We start from the raw sequence: 19,717 nt of genomic DNA on the forward strand, positions 1-19,717 counted from the left end.
CTAGAGACAGGACAGGTGTTAGAGCGGGAAGCTCTGAGAATCCAGCCCCAGCCACCTTCCCTTCTGTGCTCCAGAGAATGGGGCATCCATGATGCTCCACTCCCAATGCACATACGTCTGATGACAGGACCCTTCCCTGGACAAATGGATGGTCCTGGGGGAGGAAATCTGGGAGGTGGCAGAGCAGTGGAAGGAGCCTGTCTCAGCACAGAAATGGCCAGTCAGCCTCTCGGTGCTTCAATCTCAACATGGCTAGATAGACAAAGATTACTAGGTACTGGAAGAAGATGTCAGCATGCAAGACAACAGGAAAAACCAGCAACCACTGGAGAAAGGAATATGGAGGGACCAGACTCAACAGGTGAGAGGAGAGGAGAGGAGAGGGGGGGTGGGGGAGAGAGAGAGAGAGAGAGAGAGAGAGAGAGAGAGAGAGAGAGAGAGAGAGAGAGAGAGGAAGATAGAAAGGAAGAACACGACAGTATTCTCAGAGACAAGAGGGGAGCAGGATGCCTTAAAAGAGAGGGAACAATTGAAGACCATGAAAGTAAAAAAGCATTTGTCAAGTATTAAAAATAATAATAATAAACAAAACAAAGACAGCAGAAAATCTGAAAGATAAAAATCAAAGAAATTTCCCAGAACAACAACAACAAAAGACATGGACATTTGAAAAGACAAGAAAAGCACATTAAACCCTGAATCTGGTGTATTTCAGAATTCAGGAGGCAAGAGTGGAAAGCATGATGGGGAATGGTATTGAAACCCTTTTTCCCCAAGTTGAAAGCACCCACTATGGACTCAGCAAATGAATGAAGATACAGTGAGATGAAAAGCACCTTAGAAACCCAGGAATGAATAAAAAAACCCGAGGCTTCCAGAAAGGGAGACAGCAACATAATCAGAACAGCAGCAGACTCCTTGGCAGTCACAGGAGCTGGAAGACGGTGATGTCATGCCCATAACACTCCAAGCCAGAGTGAGTCCTACCCCTGAATTCTGTTCTCAGACTCTGTCATTTGTAAAGTGGAGAAAGTTCAACTCCCGGAAACTTGCTCAGACAGTGGAAAGAGGTGGTTCCCCAAATGTGGTGTAAATAAGACAGGCTATGGCCTGCTATCCAGGAAACATATAGTCCACATCAGAGAGAAACAAGGTGAGTCCCAGGATGACAAGTGCAGGGTAGAACAAGACATGGTGGCCCCAGGGACGAGGTGCCCAGGGGAAAAGGAACTGAGAGGTTCTCTGACATGTCTGCCTGTGCGGCAGTGCTGCCAGAAGCCTGCGGCATCCTCACCGAGAACCTGTCTACCCACACCTGCCACACCTGGCCTCATTATTCCTGTGTCCTCTGCCTTGCCCTATGTTCTTTTTTATCCATGGCTCTCATCACCTTCCAAAATATGCATCATTTAAAAAACAGATTACGCTTATTGCTGACTGTGCCTCTCCCCCAATAAGCTCAAGGACAGGGGCCTTTGTTTACTCACTAAGGTCTCCCAAGGCCTGACACACAGTAGGCCCTCAACTTAATGAAATGAATCGATGCACTCAATATGTATTTTGGGGATTATGTAAGGAAACCAAAGGAGACAAAATTCAGGCAATTAACTTTTTGAAAAATAAAATGTTATATACAAAAAGACACAGAATCAGGGTGTCCTACTTAGCCAGCAAGGGTTAATAATTAATGATGCGAATAATGAATCCTAATGCAGTACCACCTCATTGGAAGGATGGAGACAAAAGAGAGAGCTTAGTGACGAGGGTGATAAAAAGTGGTGCAGAAGGGCTACGTCATCCCCTATGGTGGGTAAAAGAATAATCTCTAAAACCAGGAAACAGAAAAATGATGGTTATGCATATTATTTAGAAATACCAGAACAGAGGGCCTGAAATGGTTGGGCCTGTTCAGGGGGGTTGGGATGGGCCGGCGGGGCAGGATCAGGACTGTGGTTTCTCATAGTGAGTGAGCTATAAAGTACAATATGCCTTTCTAACCTATTTGCATGTAGTTAATAAAATAAATGTCAATTAAAATATAATAATAGGTGTCAGAAGCAAAAACCTAGATTTAAATGTTGAATTTTGAGAATTTTCATGGAGGTTTCTCTCTAGCCCTCTTTTTTATTAGGGAAATATGTAATAAGTGCATCAAAAATTAAAAATCCCTTATTGTTGGCATTTCACTTGACATACAAGTGTAAGAAGCCTGCAGCAATGTGGCCGCTGGAGGTGGAAGGGGAATTCTTGCGTGGATTCTCGTCTTGCATTGGACCCAGACAAAGGTAAACATCCTAGGAGACTGTGGTCTCTCCTTTGTGACAAACGCATTCCTGGTGACCACAGTCAGAAGCATATTAAGAATTCACTTTCTGTCTCAGGTCTTTTTGCCCTGAACATATATGGAACCTGTAGGAAAACAAGCTGAACATGATAAAGTTTTATGCTGTTGTATGATCTGATTTTTTATCATGCAACACTATTTCTTCTTTGAAATGAGGTCTTGTCTTGAAAGTGGTATTTTAATTCAAACTGTCATTTATCTAAACAAATGAGTTTGAGTATCTCTTTGGTTCTGGGAATATTATTTAAAAATCTACGCGTGCTTATAAAAATGCAATAAAAATATATATAACATTTATTGGAAATGTTACAAACAAAATAGGGACTGTTTAAGCAGAAACCCAAGGAAACAAAAGAAGGATGAAAATTCTAAGGTATAGTGGAATCATATTCAGACTTGTGGGAAAATCTCATAGCCACATAATAAAATCAAGGCATAAGTCTTATTTTCCTTCTATACCTGAACAACTCTCTAAGGGGAATTCTGAAGTCTCTACAACTGGTGAAGATGCTTGGCAAAATCATGGTTTACAGGTGACTTTGGAATGACAACACATCAACACGTCAATCAAAACTAACCTGGACGCTTTAGCAAATGTTAATGTGGATGGCAAAATAAATTATGAAATTCCTGTATCAAGTTTAGAAATCAACTAGTTTGGTTTCCTTCTCGCGCTGAAACTCTTTCAAGGTTATATGAGTTCACTGCACTCATTTGCTCAATTGCCCTAGTCCTGGAAGGTCACAGATTTCTTTCTTTCCCTCCCTCCCTCCCTCCCTCCCTCCCTCCCTCCCTCCCTCCCTCCCTCCCTCCTTCCTTCTTTCCTTCCTTCTTTCCTTCCTTCCTTCTTTCTTTCTAATTTCGTGAAATTCGTTCATGCAGGTGGAGAGGGTGGGCAAAAAGCAGAAGGATTCTGGCGGGAAAAATGAATATACACCTCTTTCAAGGTGGTGTCTAAAGAAGAGTTTTAAGCAACCAATTTTGAACTGGAAGCATCATTAAGAAATGCTTGTTTGATAGTCAGTTCAATATTCGAACAGCTCCCTATAAGTGACCCTCCTCTTCCCTTCCCTTTGTCTTGCCTTCCTCAAAATACAACGCGAAACAGAGGACACTGGCCTGACGTGACAGGGTGCTGTTAGGTTTCAGTTCACTGAAAGAATAGCCTGGGTTTCTGGTTTTTAAAGTCATGTTTCACGAAACATGCAACCTTTGGGTGGTTTGACTTTTAACGTGACCAAGGTGCTCCCATGTCCAGCACCCCCGAGAGTTTACCCAAAATTCTCAGCACAGTCATGGGCCTAGGAGACACCCTGTGGGCAGAGCTGCGTGCTTCCAGGTGCTTCTAGGAAGGTGGAGGGTGGCGTGAGCTCTGCCCAGACACGACGCCAGGGAAGTGGCCTCCAGCAGGAGGGGATTCCTGCATCCTGGTCAGGTCACTGCCCACCTCACTTTCTCCTTCCCCCTCAAGGCAGCAACTACTTCTCCCTCTCACGCTTAGGTATGACTTTGCTCTTTCACTGGGAGAAGGAAAAGGATGAGTAAGGCTACACCCTCTCCCAGTCGTGTCCTGCTCCCTCCAGGGGCCGACCCTCACGGGTACCTGCCACATCTGCTTCCTCCACCCTCCTGCCCATCATTTCCAGAGGCACACAGACAGCTGCATCAGCCCGCATGTGAACTGGAGAGAAACAGCAGGAAGCCCTCCTTTTCTGATGTGATACACTCAAAATCCAACAGAAATATGTCCAACCTATTTATGCAAGGTGCAGAAAACACTCATAATACAGACATTGACGAATAAGAGAATGAAGAAATGCAAGGCAGGCCAAACATAAATGGATAAAAGCTAGTACCAGAATATTAATTTTCAAAGAAATAAAGCATAAGCTGGAAAGCAATATTAGGGATATGGATAGCCATTATTTAATGATAAAGAACAATTCATGCAGAAGCTACAACCTTACCTAACAACATCAAAGGGTATTTTAACATAGCTGACAGGATAAACTGAAAAATAAGCAGTCATAATGTGAGATTTAAAAATACTTCTTTCAGAGACAGATACACAAAATAGACAAAAAGTCAGAAAATATTTGAATAAATAACTAAGGAGCTTGATCTGATTGTCATATAAATAACCTTACTCCAAAACAGCACATACATGCCTTCATTCCCACAGGAAACATTTATAAAAACTCTCATTACCAAGCCAGAAAGGAAGTCTCCAAAATGCTAAAAATAATAGAATTTTAACTCTTTCTTTGATCTCAATGTAATAACATCTGAAACAACAAAAACATTATCCTAATGCCTCCATAAATCTGGAAGAGCAAAACCACAATAACATGAAATAATTTATAGATCTGAGAGTAAAGCAATCCTGCCTAATTGTACCTAAAAACAATACCTGTGTTCTCCCCCAAACGTCATGATTCTGAGTGAAGTTTCCAGTTTTCAATAAATATTTCCAGAAGTACTGATTGGTATACTTGCTGTGATATGTGGATTTAGATATAGATTTGTAGTAAAATTTCTCTCTCTCTCTCTCTCTCTCTCTCTCTCTCTCTCTCTCTCTTTCTATTTCTATCTATATCTCTATCTATCTATCTATCTATCTATCTATCTATCTATCTATCTATCTATCTATCTATCTATAGGTTTGTTTTTCATTTTCATTCCAAAATATTTGAAGCATATTCCATACTGTGTATTGTTAGAGGATGGTTATGCTGAGTATGGGGGGTGGGGGGCCGGTGAATTTTAGAGTGAATAATGCTAAGGCCTGGAGAACAGGATAATGAAACTTATGAAAAATGTAGGTATTATTTAACCTACATAACAAGGTAAGTTCTCTGAAAAACAGTAGTATTCCCAAGGTGTCTTTCTGCTTTTGCTCATATGGATAAATAAATACATACATCAATAAATATATAAATACATAAATATAAAAGTACATAAATATAAAACACAACACACACACATAAACAAATAAGCAGACAAATAAAATTCCCAAAGTACAAAATGTTTTCCAGAACTACCTAAGGCAGATTTTCTGGTGTGCAAAGACAATTCCCCATCCAGAAAGCTAGCTAATTTTTATATCCCCACTCCTTCTGCAGTGGTTTCTGCAGGACTGTTTCAGTGGCTAAGGAAATAGTCAGTCTCGTGTGTGGCTAATTCTGTTTGTCCCCATTTGTAACTGCACCTTCACTAGGGTTGTATCCTAATAAATGTCATTATAGCTTGAGTGCCTTTTAAACTAATTGTTTTGGTGTCAAGTGACATCTTTCCTGGGGGAGATACAGTAAGACACTGTCTTTCATACCGAGATATTGTCACACCTCGGTGATTATATAGTGTCAAGTCATGATACTTGTTTCATCTAAACTCTCACTCTGCCTGGACGGGTGACATCACACTTTAGCTGAACATCTCTCCAAAAGAGTGTCAATGACAGATGCTGCAACACTTTGGGCTTCCCTGACTAATCGGAGAATGTTGGATGCCTTTCCAGTGGGGACACAGTGGCGGCCGCCCACGACATCTAAGAACAGCAGGCTTCACCCAAGGGAAGTGGCGCCGGTGGGTGTGAGACACAGGTCAGGTTCCCTGGCACAGCGGGCTCTCTCCCGGAAGAACAGGCCATCTGCACAGACTCTGTAAAGCCCTTTTCATGGTGATTTCATTCATCTGTGAGTGTTCTTAAGTTCACCAAAATTGGCACTCATCCCATTAGAGCAAAGAAAAGAAAAGACGGGGATAGCACCAAATAGCCTATATCCTTCACATCACCACTGTGGTGTCATGCACAGACCTACACCATGGAGGCATGTAGAATAGCATTCCTTTCTTGAGAGTAATGGAGAACTGATTTACTGAAAAAAGGAACATTCTAATACAGTTCCCAGATACCCCAGAAAATAATGGTGAAATAGATGAGGTGGGGGTGGGGTGGGTGGTGCTGCTGGGCAGGGCCAGCCCTTTCATCTGTGGAACCCAGTGCACAATGAAAATCATTAGACATGTCAAGTTGACCACAGCAGAGAATTAAACCAAGTGGCGACTCTTCTGAGCCCAGGTAGCCAGTCCTGTTCCTAGTTTATTCTGTGACTCAGACGATTCAATGAACTGAAATGCTCACTTCTTTGGCATTTCCGTGAGTCAATACCTTTCATACACAGGTACTGCCTAAGGGATCAGGGTCCTTTCCATTCCCTTGGTAACCTATACACTGTGGTGCTTAGTTTTGTCATGGCTGACAGCGAAAGGAGATAAGACACACGAAAAATAACTGTCCCTTTCCTGTCACTAAACGTGTTACTATAAGGAGAACATTAGCATTAAAGTGTTCCTGCTGAATCGTGTCCCTCGTTTCTGCAGTGTGCAACCAAATGACTGGTCACTGACCTAGATGTCTGGGTTGTAAAAGGCATCGTTCTGCTACCGGGTTCGAAAGGAGTCACCAAAGTACAGGCAGCAGTAACACGACCATCCAGAGGTCAAGGGCAGACAACTGCAGAGAGGGGCCACATTTGCACGGATCCCTACGATGAGCAAACAAGGCATTGGATCGCAATCTGTTTCATCTAAACTCTCGCTCTGCATTCCTAGAAGAATATAGCAGAGGGTGGGGGAAGTATCCTTTTACCACCTGGAAGTATTTCCCCTGGTATCTTCATCCTATTGTCCAGGAAGACACACATACTATGTGTTTCTGCTTTGAACACTGGCTGGTTAAGATACATGACATGAAGAGCCAGTCCACTCAGACGCACTGAGACACAGAAAGGAAATATGCATCTGGGTGATCTATAGTTCATGTTTCAAAAGCAAGTGATCAAAATGCCTGATTGATGCTAAAACAAAGACTGAGGAGCGCTGAGCCCTGGGAGGGCTGAGTGCTGCTCATCTGTCCCCAGGCCAGTGCAGAGCCAGCCTTCCGGGGCGGGGCGAGGGAGAAGCCCGGGGGCTGTGTGCCCCAGACCTTGGCCCCTGCCTGAGGAGCAGCTGGGAAGTGCTGAGGCCCAGTCACTCGGCCATGACGCTCCTGCTGGCTGGAGCCAAGCAGACTTTTTAAGGTTATCTCCCTCCAGCAAGGAGGCTCCCTGGACTCCCAGCACTCTGTCCCCAGTGCAGATTTAGGACCTGAGGGACCTCATCCCGCTAATGAGCCAGTGGCTTGACAGTGCTCCAGCTCTGACACTGCCCAGGCATTTGGACGCTGTTGGAGGAGGTCAGGGGTTTGTACCCGCGTAGCAGTCTTTCTTTTCCATTTTAGTTAAAAGTGAGAAGGCTGTGAATGAAGATATTTTAGAAATAGCACTCCCCAATCCTTTTGGAACCCTCCTACATACTGAGCATGAAACACCAAGTTGCACCCCCTGAACCCTTCCATCCAGTCAGCCAGAGCAAGACGTGGGAGGGTGAGCTAGCGCAGTCACTCAGCGCGATGCCTCTGCGAGGACATCGCAGGACGCCGGGGCTTGGAGGGGCCCCGACACCTCGCGTGAGACAGACTCTAATAAGAAAGACACGCTCTCATTGTCAGAAAAGTAAAGCTGGGGCTTTCTGCCCAGTTAATCAGGAACAAAAAACTGTCAGTGTTCTGGGCAAGAGAAATGCATCTTATGTCTCAGAGGGATACAGAGCAACTTTTAAATTAAGATCTACTTTCCCAATTCAATTGTTAAAACAAAAATCCACAAGGATTAATATATGCAATGTAGGTTCATTCTTCTGTGTTTCGTCATTGGTAGTTTTGCTTCACAGGCTGAATAAATAACTGATGTGAATTTGTTTTTCCTTTTACAGCAACATTAAAATAGCCAAGATTTATTGAGTATTTAGCACATGTCCTGAGAATTTTTATGTGCATTCCCTCAACACATCTTCCCCCTATATCACCCTGATCACATATAAGGTGGGAAGACAAAGTGGGGTTTGCACCCAGGTTGGTGGCTGCACAGCCCCCACCTTGAACTGGGTACTGTCTGCCCAGCGTGCACCCCACACCCTCCGGCCCATCAGCGTGACCAGGCCGACTAAGTCTGCTCCACAAAGAGGTGTGGGACAGGAGCTGGGATATTTGTTCCATCTGTACAATAGGAATCCCCAAGTGGGCACCCACGGCCTCAGTGGGCGACGGGCCTTAAGCACAAAGTCCTCATGTCAACTTTGACCAAACCTCTCTCAATAGCAGGATGTGTGGCTCGCTGGCTGAGTAGCCCCATCTGAGGCAGGGCCTGTGACTCTGAGGTGGCAGGAGGACTGGGGCTGGGAGGGCGGGATCTTTCCTGCGAGGCCACTCCTGCACCGTGGTGGGAAGAAAGGTCTCGGCCACTCAAGTGCTGCCATGTGGCCTCGTCTCTATGCTGCGCAGAGGCCAGGGACCACAACGCTCAGAGCAGAGGGCAGACAATGCCTGTCACACTCCTGTGTTTTACTGTGTCCAGGAAGAGCAGCCGCTTTATGACTGGAGGCACAGGTCAGCAAACCTGGGATCCATTGGCCAGTAATTCCGGGTCTTTAAAACCAAGACGTATGAGACTGTCTTGTATTCAGAGCCTCGGCTGTCTGAGGCTCCCATTGGAGTTACTTTCATTCCATGTACAGTGGTACCTCAGTTTTTGAACGTCTCTATTGACGCACATTTCGGTTTATGAATGCCGTAAATTTTATGGCTCTATGATATCATTAGATAGTAAAATTCATGCTGAATTTGTTATAAGGGTTGATTTTAAAGGTCTGGAATGGATTAATCCATTTTGCATTACTTTCTACCGGGAAATCGTGCCTCAGTTTTCGAACGTTTCAGAACTGAACCAGTCTTATGGAACGGATTACATTTGAAAACCAAAGTACCACTGTATATGTTATTCAGGTGATTTTCACAACCCCCATCCCCATGTGACATATCCCTCATGAAGATGAAGGAAATTAGAAGCAGTGACTAAGGAAGTGTGACAGCCCAGAGCGTGACGACTGAGGGGAGCAGGGCAGGACCACGGTTACCTCCTCAGGTCCTGCCCCGGCCACCAGCTCAGGGAACCTGAGCTTTATTTAGAAATATCTAGAGGCAGCAGCACAGACGACAGACAATGGGAGGACAGAGCCCTGGCTTTCTGCAGCCCTTCTCACGTGTGTGCCTGTGAGCAGTGTGTGGCAGCCACCCACACTCCCCCATGTGTGGGTTCTTCTAACGGGCTTCATTCAGTAAGAAAAGTGAAGAGGCTGGGAGCTGAAACATTACTATCACCACAGTATGCTATCACCCTGCCAGCCTGCACCAATTACAGTAACACTAAAACAAACAGGATGCTATTATAAGAACTTCTACTCACATTCACAAGATTCTCCACACTATTCCCCACCCCCCCAAACATGCTTTTTAAAGCCCACTTTTTCAGGGAGTTCTTGTGACTTTTGCATCTTTGCTGTTAGGGATTCTGTGACAGTAGCAGCACCTGTATTCCCTCGACACAAGAGCTAGAAGATCATAGCAAGTATGTCTGCGAAGTGATCCGATGTGCATGGCGGCTCTTACCTGGGGGGACAGCCAGATACTCTGCAAGGCACCACCCCTGTGACGGGTCGGGTGTCGGGGTCACAGAAGGACTCATTGACGTGAAACCTCAGCTCTCTGTAGCAGGCCTCTCTCGTGGTCATCTGCCCTGTATGCAAGGGTGAAGTGTACGATAAACACATAGACATACTCCAGGGCCAAAGGCAGGGGAAGAGTTAATGAGATCTCATTTACAAAACCTTGACCATACTTGCATGTCTTCCTGTTAATGACCAATTGGACAACTATCAATATTCTATTTTTATGGCCTGTCTTCATGTTTTTATTAGTGAATTCCATCAGTTCTAAGATGCACATATTTCACCCCTATATTTTAACACCTTTACAATCCACATGGTCTTGCATTCAATAACAACATACCTTTAATGAAACATACTTGTTCTTTTCTATCGTTTCTCTGGTTGGGACACCAGCCATTTCTCAAAGGAAACCCAATCCTAAATATGGCTGACTTGTGTGTCCATTTGAGAGGTCACACTAGGAAACAGGCAATAAACCAGACTAAAACACATCAAGTAACAATAAGCAGTTTACCACTGGAGAATTCACAGATCTCAGTGCTGCCAGGGTTGCAAGCTGATTGGTGAACTTGTCGCAATTATGACTTAGGTGCTACATGGAAAGAAGTCAATTAAAATGAAAGTTGTTTTGATTCTCAGCCTCCATTTATATCTCTCTCCAGTGCTGTTCAGGGCTCTGGGAACATCTCTAAATTTGTTCATAATTTCCATTCATTAAACTCACCAAAATAGGTACTATTAGTTATGAGGTCCCTAGAACAGTCAAATTTATAAAGACAGAAAGCAGATGGTGGGTGCCAGGGGCTGGGGGTGTGGGGTGGAGAGTGACTGTTTCATGGGGACAAAGTTTCAGTTTGAGAAGATGAAAAAGATCTGGAGATGACGGTGGTGATGGTTACACAACAATGTGAATGTGTTTAGTGCCCCTGAACCGTGCCCTTAAAAATCGTTAAAATAGTAAATTTTACGTCATGTGTATTTTACTGTAATAAAAAAGGGATTCTAATTAGATATTCATTTTGAAGGATGTTATTAAATAGTTCATTCAATGGAGACAAAAATAATAATAAAAAAATCAAACTAGTGTTGCTAAAATTAACACAATTAAATATATATTTAAATCTAAAACAATTGTATCACTAGTGTTCAAAAAATTGCTGGAGTCGCACTGTGTGTGTGGCCCATCCGCTCTCTGTCCCCTGCAGCCCAAGCCCAGGTAGGACTCAGAATGACGTCCTGCACTCCACCTGACCCCGTCAGGCACGTCCTGCATTTGCTTATAAAGAAGGAAAAGCCCAAAGAAATGGTTTCAGAAGAGCCAAGCCAGCACGGCAAGCTCTAATGCTCATTTTCATGTGAAGCCAAAACCTTCTTTATAAGGAAACATCTCTGAAATGTATATTGGAAAGAAGTTTGACGTTTTGGCTCTGCTTTGTCAAAAGGAATAAGGCAAGTCAATGGGGGGAGTGACATTCCCTAGAAAATCAGTTTTCTTAAATGGCAAGTGAGGACAGGCCTCCCTGGGGCCAAAGCAGCGAACCAGGTGAAGCTCATGGGTCAGATCAAGAATAATGGAGAAAAGCCAAGGCGGGTGAGGGGTGTTTGGTAGGAGTTCTTTCTAGCTGCGCACCACGACCCCGCAGGCTAGGGTCCTCGGGCCTCAGGGGCTCACTGAACTCAGGGAGACACACAGGTGAGTAAAACCGTACATGCCAGGTGCTTACAGGATGGACCACGAATGCCCAAATCCTAGATTATTAAAACTGAGTACATTCTCCTAAGCGAAGTGACCCTTAGCAGCCCTCAGGAAGCAAAAGGCAGGTGATGCCACATCGGTGCCCCCATCCCAGGTGAGCACCCTCAGTAGCTAAGCATTCCCTACCCGGCGAGGGTAATCTCCCTATTGACACAGGATGCTGTGAAACACCCCTGACTTTGGGTCTCCAATCAAGTCACAGCATTTTTCCAAAAGACAAGGTTTTCCACGAGGATGTAGCCTGGTGACACCAGACACTGTGCTTCACCCACTTGGAACGGTCAGGTGTCTAATCATTCGGCAGTGAATGGTACATGCATTTTGGAAGTCAAATCCATTTGTAGGTGGTAGGGATGCTCGAGATTTCAACTTAAAATTCATTTTCTAAGCCCACGTAAACAATAGTGAATATAGAAGTGATTTAAATGTTTCTTCCTTTGACGACTTTCAAATCTCTGAATATTCTGAGACAATAAAAATACACACAGACAGAGCCATATGCCCAGCGGTCAGGGTTTGCAGGCTGTATTTTTACATGAGGTGGTAGATAACTGTGTGTTCAGATGAGTTTCCTGTGATGGAATGGGGTCTGCGCCGCCATTTAGCTGAATGTTTACAGACACTAAGGTCACATCTGTGAAGCAATTTCTCAGCAATTCTTATAATCACTCGACTATTTGTCAGAAAGAAATATCACATAGTCCGTGAGCACGCCAGAATCAAGCTGGCCAATTCTCTAAAATGATCTGTATTAACAGATAAGAGTATAAAGTTCAAAGGCTAAAGTAAGAAAGGCGGGAAGAACACCCTTTAATTGGCAAACCCAGAGCTGAATCCTGGCCACTGGAGGTGGTGAGTGTCATGATCGATGTGACTAGGCCCTGCCTTTATCTTTTTAGGGAAACCAGCTCTGGCAAGCTCTCTGGAAATTGTTTTAAAAATCTTCACATGTTGCCAAAGTATTGGGAAGAGGAGTATTCAGTCTTAAAGACCAGGATTGTATCAAAGAATCTCCAAGATTTCAATAATTCTAACTACAGAATGGATCCCAGCTGCTGCCGAAGGCCTTATCCTGCTTGTATAAGAAACCAGTCATTTAAGCAAAACTACATGGAAAACAGGAAAATATTCCATAAACATATGCATGAGGTCCCACAAGAAGCCTACGTCATTTCCACTGTGAGTGCTACGCATGTTATGGGCATATGATGCGTGAACACCCTGAAACCGGAAGAGGGACGATGAATCCAGACAACCAGAGTGGGGGAACTCCTGGAGCTGTTCAGATTCTAAGATTCCACACCATGTTGAAGTGACAGCTCTGCCTAGTGTGACCACATGGAGCACATGGCACTGGAACGTGTGCCAGAGCTCGGAGGGTGGTGACGGTGGTCATGATTGGGAGGCCTGTGACATCCTCATGCATCTCACCTGCTTACCAGGAAACTGGTAGACTCCGATTTCCACAACAGCACTGACCTGTCAAAATGGCAGCTGGAGATGCTGCTGATGTTACTGTAGGGAGTTATTACTTGTTTGTAAGGTCCCGGCTTTGCTTACTGGAGGAGCAGGCAGCAGAAACGGAAACCCACATGTGCTCACTCACCCACAGCAGGGGGGCGCTGAGGAGCAGCTGGACGCAGCCATGTGATGGTAGTGAGAAGGGCTGGAGGATGGACACCTGAACCCAATGCCCGATGATGGAGGATTTGTGGGAACTGGGGAGCCCGGAGAGCAGGACATGATTCCTGCTCCTTGGGAAGAGCTGGGCTTCCTCCTTTGACACTAGCCTTTGAGTACGTTTGAAGAAATGGACAGGGCTGGACATCACACAGGGCAAAAGGATGGGTAATGCATTCTGTGACTTATCAGAGTCTTGGATAATGACACAAAGGGCGTTTTTATTAACTCGGCTGAAAGGGGACCCAAAGCAGCGAAGAAAGAGCCAGAATCATTTCAAGTTGATCTCAGGGACCTAGAAGGACAAGCTAGACTCTTGAGGTAAAGTTTAAAAAAAGGAAAATGAACACTTACCCTAAGATTCTGGACACCTAGCACACAAAGAATGGGGAAGAACTATTTCTAAGCAGTTCTTGTGAAAAAGATCTAGAGATGTTACCCAATTAAACAGTAATACGGACAGAAAAGCACAGTTGTTGCTACTTGTAGCTCTCTGCGCTCTCCAGCTCTAAGACAGACGTCCAAAGTGCAACTAAGCCATCACTCTCTGTGTGTCACGGCCCTGGAGTCCTCTCCGAGTTCCCACAGACCTTTGTACACGATGCAGTTTACAACCTTGCCTTGTAATATATGTATGCATGGTAACCCCTCTCTCTAGATTGCATCTAAGTTTGAAAACAGGGCCAGTATGTACCATTTTTCTTTATAGTCTCAGAGCTCAGTGAAATACCTCACACATTTAAGGAAGAGTTGCTTGATTGAATTCCTGGGTCGAGATGTGTATGCGGACCTCTTTGCAGTTAGTTTCAGTGCTAAGAAGTCACTCAGTACTTTTCATATACAGTAACAATTAGGCTGGTATTTCATTGTTCAATTCAGACAAAGAGGGTTTCAGCACCTCTGTGCCCACCACCAGGAGAGACACGACAAGTGACCTACCCCCTCCGCAGGAGACGGAGCACTCAGAACGGACGATCACCCACGTGTACCTGGGCTGGGCACCAGGCTGTCTCTCACCCCTCAGCCGAGACACCGAGTATTCCCAAGCAATGCCCGGGTTTCTTCCCTGAAACAGAAGCTATAACATAAGAAAGGGGAAAAACATGGTAAGTTAAAGTGGAACCTATAAATGTACACTAATGTGTTTTAAACTACTTGAAATCGATAATCATGGCAATAAAAACTTGGTTACAATGATTAAACCCTGTCCGTCCTCCACGTGAACTTTCTGAATAGGAATAAACTCCCCATTAGACTCAAGCACATCTAGAAAATGTCCAGACATCCCTGTGACCCGTCTGCCGTAACGTCAGTGTTTCCGCCACACAAGGCTTCAGGTGCCCTTGCAGCCTACCACAGTGGTTGGGTTATTTCCCTTGCTGTTCCTTTGGGATCCCCTGCAAATCCATCTGAGCCAATCAGAAAGCGACACCTGAAAAATACTTGGGACACTTCCTCGAGTCCCAAACCACCGGGTCACTGAAGTGGATGTCACCCATGCCACCATCAAAGCGCAGTGAGTGCTTCCCACTGTGCCTGGGTGCAGAGGCCTCCTGCCCACTGGCACGTGCCCGGTAGGGGAGAAATATCTTCCTGGTAGAGATGGTCGCTCAGGCCAAGCCTACCCGTGAGCCATGGTTTGCCACATAAAGCTGGTACGCTCCATGTGGACTCTTCCCCTTCTAGCTCGAAACCCAGTCACATCAACCGGTCACCTTTTCCTCCCTCACGCACGTATCACATCTGCCAAGCTCAGGAAGATAGCTTTTTTCTTTTCTTTTCGTTCTTTCTTTTTTCTTGTTTTGGAAAGCTCACCATCAGCCTGCTGACAGGCCTCCCCTCTCCGAGTCTTGGAGCCTTTGCTGGTCCTTGGTGAGATATCCCCGTGGTAAAGGCACTGGTCCTTCCCTGACTCCCTGACCACACAGCTCAAGTCTCACTCTGTATAGGGCAGGCTGGAGCCCTGCAGAGGTGGCTGTGTTTCTAGGACACGGAGATGCTGTCACTTCTGACACTCTGAGCTCCTGTGTTAATCTTCTTCCACAGGAACGGCTCCTAAGAACTCATTTATAACCCTGATTGACCTCTCTGTCTCCATGATTATTAAAGTTAAAGGCCTGAGATGGTGGGAGAGAGATAATCAAGGCCAGAATGCAGATGAATAAGTTTCTAACAGGGTGAAGGGAGCAGCTCAGGGTCAGGAGGGGGGATGGCAGTGGGACGTGTGGCGGTGCGGCAGCTGCCCGGCCCAGAGAGCAGGTGGGGCATCTGGGTGGGTCACATCTGCAGGCCTAGCTGTGGGCTGAGGGGCAACTTCTGAGCCAAGTACTTTTCTTTAATGAAAAGGTGGGGAGTTCGCATGTCCATTGCCTGCCACTGCCATCTGCCCATGGGGATCAATCATGTTGTCAGAAGAAGCCTGACTGTATCACGTAAGCTGGTGCGGTTGTGGGTAGAAAACAGAAGGTCAGGAGGTGGCTGTGGGGCACCCCTGCTGGACCCTGGGGCTGATGTGATGGCACAGCTGGGGCCTCGGCTCTGGTTCTGGTTCCCATCTTACACCTGTTTTCCAGGACTTGGTGGAATAAGGACAACACCCAAATGGCAGGCACGGCCAGAGCCCCACACAGATGCCTCTCACAGCCACAGAGTGTACAGGAGTGAAACACTGACTGATAAAGACCCCAACGTGGGAACTACAAGTTGTGTGGAAACACAAACTCAATCATGCCCCGAGAAGTGAAAGACGATGAAAACAAGTCCACTACTCCATTCAGCCCAGGTAGTGACCAGTCTTGTTTCTACACATTATCTAATTGCAAACGTGCTTCTGCGGACTTAAAATGACACCAGAGCTTTGAACCTACAGAAACGCCAGAAGACCCCAGAGTCCGAGCCCCAGACACCATGAAGCTGGAGTGTACCTCCACGACCAGAGTTTCGTTGGTTGGCCCTGCGGAAGTCAAGCTCTCCGGCTCCCTGTAAGACCGCCGGTACTCGAAGGCAGTGCCTGAGAACTTGTAGCGTCCGGGCCAGTCCACGGTCCAGTGTCCATTTAGGTAGTACGTTTTGAGGGCATTGCGTACAGCGATGTAGGAGGTAGAAACGTTCAATTCAGAGATGCGAATACTCCGGGCTCCAGAAGGAATGGTGACCATGTGGTAATACTCTAGATTAAAGCAAACGGATGGGGGAGAATGAAGCATTTCATTCAATAAGGACAGGGCCAATCCCTCAGCTCCCTCCGTACTCCACCTCCACAGTCAGAATCCACATTTGAAAGAGAAGATCTGGTTGGCAATGAGGTACAATAGTTCTGTACATGACTTCTTCTTCGTCTCCTTTTTTTTTTTTTTAATCAGAGCAGAGCTTTTGTAATTTTCACTACTCCTGAGGACCATTCTAATTTAAGTAACCTAGCAACCATTGCCAACCCAAACAAAAGGCTTCAGAAGCAGGCAGGAAAAGAGGCAGGTGTCAGACTTGTGGGAATAGTTAACACCTGCTGTTTTCATCCCACTCTGAGTTCTTCCCACCCAGCGGGTCCCTTTGCGGTCCTCTCTGCTCAGCCCCTGCCGACAGCGGCCCCATACTCACGGTTGGTGCCGTGGTCCTTGGCATAGAGGCCTTTGTGTGTCGTGCAGTCTGAGTTATTCCCCTTGCACACACCACAAGAGTCTTCAAGGGCATTGGACCCAAGGATGTCGTCACACCCAACTCTCTGGAGGACCCATGAGGTCACATGTCATTCATGAAAGAAAAGACCATAAGAGCCAAGTCACAAACCTCAAGCAGGAAGCCTCTTCCCCCTATGGTTGACAATTTCACCAACACAGGGGAGTTCACAAATCTTTATTGGATACCCAGTATGTGCACAGCAAGACTGCAGTTCTACTCTTCAGAGCCAAAGTAGGAAAACTTTAAACGTCAGACATAACCTGAACTCTTCAGTATTGCTACACGGCTGTCCTATCCTGAGCCCTGAGTTAACTCTATCAGGTTGTCATGTTGGAGACATGGGTCAATTTTGGAGTGATGTAAAGCACTTAGCACAATGACAAGCAATGTGTCCTCAAGAGGGTCCACTGGAATATGCCATGGTCTTTGGAATCCCCTTGTTCAATGGCAAAGAAGTAACACAGGCCACATGGAAATTATTTCCAGCAGTAAATTACATAAAGGGCTTATGTGGTCACTGTCTTAGAATTTTAGGAACTCCTTAGAATTTCTACAATGCTTCCTAGTTTTACATGCCTTCACAAAGCGTATAGTCTACAGATGTAAAACAAAGACTCTTCAGAAATGAAATAACTATAGTCCACCATCACTTGCTTGTAATCCTTGGGGTCAGATGCATTTCAGAGATTTTAGGATTTTAGGAAGGTAATTAACATATTATGCATGGAATATGGAAGTCCCAGCGGGTCTAGGATAGCAATGACGTTTCTATAACAAAGCACCTACATCTTCATACTAAGTGGGAAAAATAAAACTGACAAATAGTCTCTAATCAGTTCAGGGCACTTTTTTTTGCCACCAAACAAATTCAGGTCAGCTTATAATTTGCAGCCAAACCAACTTTCCATTTCATAATTTTTTTTGGATTTTAGAATTACTGATAAATCGCACTACTGTATCATCAAAAATAGCTGAAAATAACGAAATATTTAATAAATCAATTAATAATTAGACAAAATGTGTAGAGATTTGAGCATTTGAAAGCTGACAGAGATCTTAATAAATCATCCAGCCTAATTTGTATGCATTAAAAAAGGATTACACTGAGAGTCTCAGTGGATGGTTCCACTGGCTCAACGGTCATACAACTTAGAGAAAACACGAGGTAGGACCGAGGTCTTTGGACTCCAGTGAAAAAGAATATTGAGTAATATCTTCATTGAAAACCCATTAGTTACATATGGTGTGCTTGATCTGGTCACACCTTCACTTTGTTTATAATGAGATTCTTTCCACATCTTACTTCAGCACATGTCAACAAGCTCAAAGTGTTATGGTCACTTAGCCACCAAGTCTTCCCCATCCCGTCTCCTAAGCCCTTTTCTCCAACAGAAGCTGAGGCTATAGACCTTTCAGAGACGCCTACAATAGCTGCAACGTGGCCTCTAGGCTCTGAGCTGTCCCTGCCTTCATTTACTCTCCATGCCACCTCCCAGCTACTGCTGCCTGACCCTGCCACTCCTCTTGTACCCAATCTCAGTGCCTGCTCTACAGGGACACAAGGATGAAAACTCCTCATTCAGGCGGCAGATGGCCCTAGGAAAGCCTCTCCCTCCCAATTCACCTCCTTCAGCATCCCACAGCCCATGCTTGCCTTTCGGGTACTCTGAGGACTGAATCAGTTCCTGTCAACCCATGCTTTCTTATAGTGTCCTGTTCCCTTGTCTGTCTTCCCAACACCCCTATTTCAACTCACCCTTTTCAATCTAGCTCAGAAGCTCCCTTCTCCAAGGAGCCCTGCAAATATCCCAGATCCACGTCTAAGAGAGAATCAGCTCTTCCCTTCCCCCCATGCTCTGCACACACCTCCACTGCAACAAACCACGGTGTGTCTCAGTACGTGTCCCTCTGGCTTCCCCCCACTGGGCCGTCACTTGGAGGGAAAGGGCTTGTTTTAAATGTCTGGTCCCGCTAGCCCCTCACAGGATGCCTGGCACAAAGTGGGCTGTCTGGGGATGTTTGTTGAATGAATGAACGATCATTATTACCTCACATATCCCATCTATACAAACATTACGGCTATCCTCCGAGCATGGAGTCCCATCTTTGACTTTATTTGACAAAGAAAAGAAGAAATCAAATCCTTCTGCGATACAGTAGAGTTTGCATAAGTCCTGATCTTTAAAAAAAATACACACACAAACACAAATAAGAAAGATACTTAAGCTCTGATCATTTTTGCTCTAAATTTTAGATAGACTTTTTTTTTTCTTTCTTGCCCATAAAATAACTCCCACACAATAATACAGTACAAAGACAATTCTGTACGGTTGCTTCATTAAATTTGTGATTTTTCCCCTTTAATTTATTATTATTTTTTTAAGCTTCACTATTAATTTTTACTCTACTCTGTTCTTTACTGGTCTTTATTCTTTACACCGTTGTTGGCACATAGTAGGCATTCAATAAACATTTGTTGACTTAAACTACAGCATTATTGTCCACTATTCTACTAGTACAATTATTCTCTTGTAGAAATGCAAAAAGTCACTACCATTTTATTACAATATGCAAAATTCTTACAAATGAAATGTAATACAATAATTAAAATAATTACTAAGTTTCTTAACAGCTAATACAGTTGAAGAAATACA

The 19,717-nt window shown here is 44.9% G+C and overlaps 1 protein-coding gene across 2 annotated transcripts in view; it reads right to left on the bottom strand.

Moving 5' to 3' along the window:
- The window catches only part of ADAMTS16 (ADAM metallopeptidase with thrombospondin type 1 motif 16), a 133,198-nt gene that overhangs the window by 30,858 nt on the left and 82,623 nt on the right, over nucleotides 1-19,717 (bottom strand). For both annotated transcript variants that reach the window (XM_019743385.2, XM_019743386.2), the window contains 5 exons: nucleotides 19,112-19,242; nucleotides 16,983-17,106; nucleotides 16,310-16,554; nucleotides 14,325-14,463; nucleotides 9,891-10,017 (listed from right to left, as the gene is read on the bottom strand). In XM_019743385.2, coding sequence (XP_019598944.2) covers nucleotides 9,891-10,017; nucleotides 14,325-14,463; nucleotides 16,310-16,554; nucleotides 16,983-17,106; nucleotides 19,112-19,242 — 766 coding nt within the window. The remainder of the gene's footprint in view (nucleotides 1-9,890; nucleotides 10,018-14,324; nucleotides 14,464-16,309; nucleotides 16,555-16,982; nucleotides 17,107-19,111; nucleotides 19,243-19,717) is intronic.

Source organism: Rhinolophus sinicus, linkage group LG03 (assembly GCF_036562045.2).
Source record: "Rhinolophus sinicus isolate RSC01 linkage group LG03, ASM3656204v1, whole genome shotgun sequence".
In the NCBI taxonomy this organism is placed as follows: domain Eukaryota; kingdom Metazoa; phylum Chordata; class Mammalia; order Chiroptera; family Rhinolophidae; genus Rhinolophus; species Rhinolophus sinicus.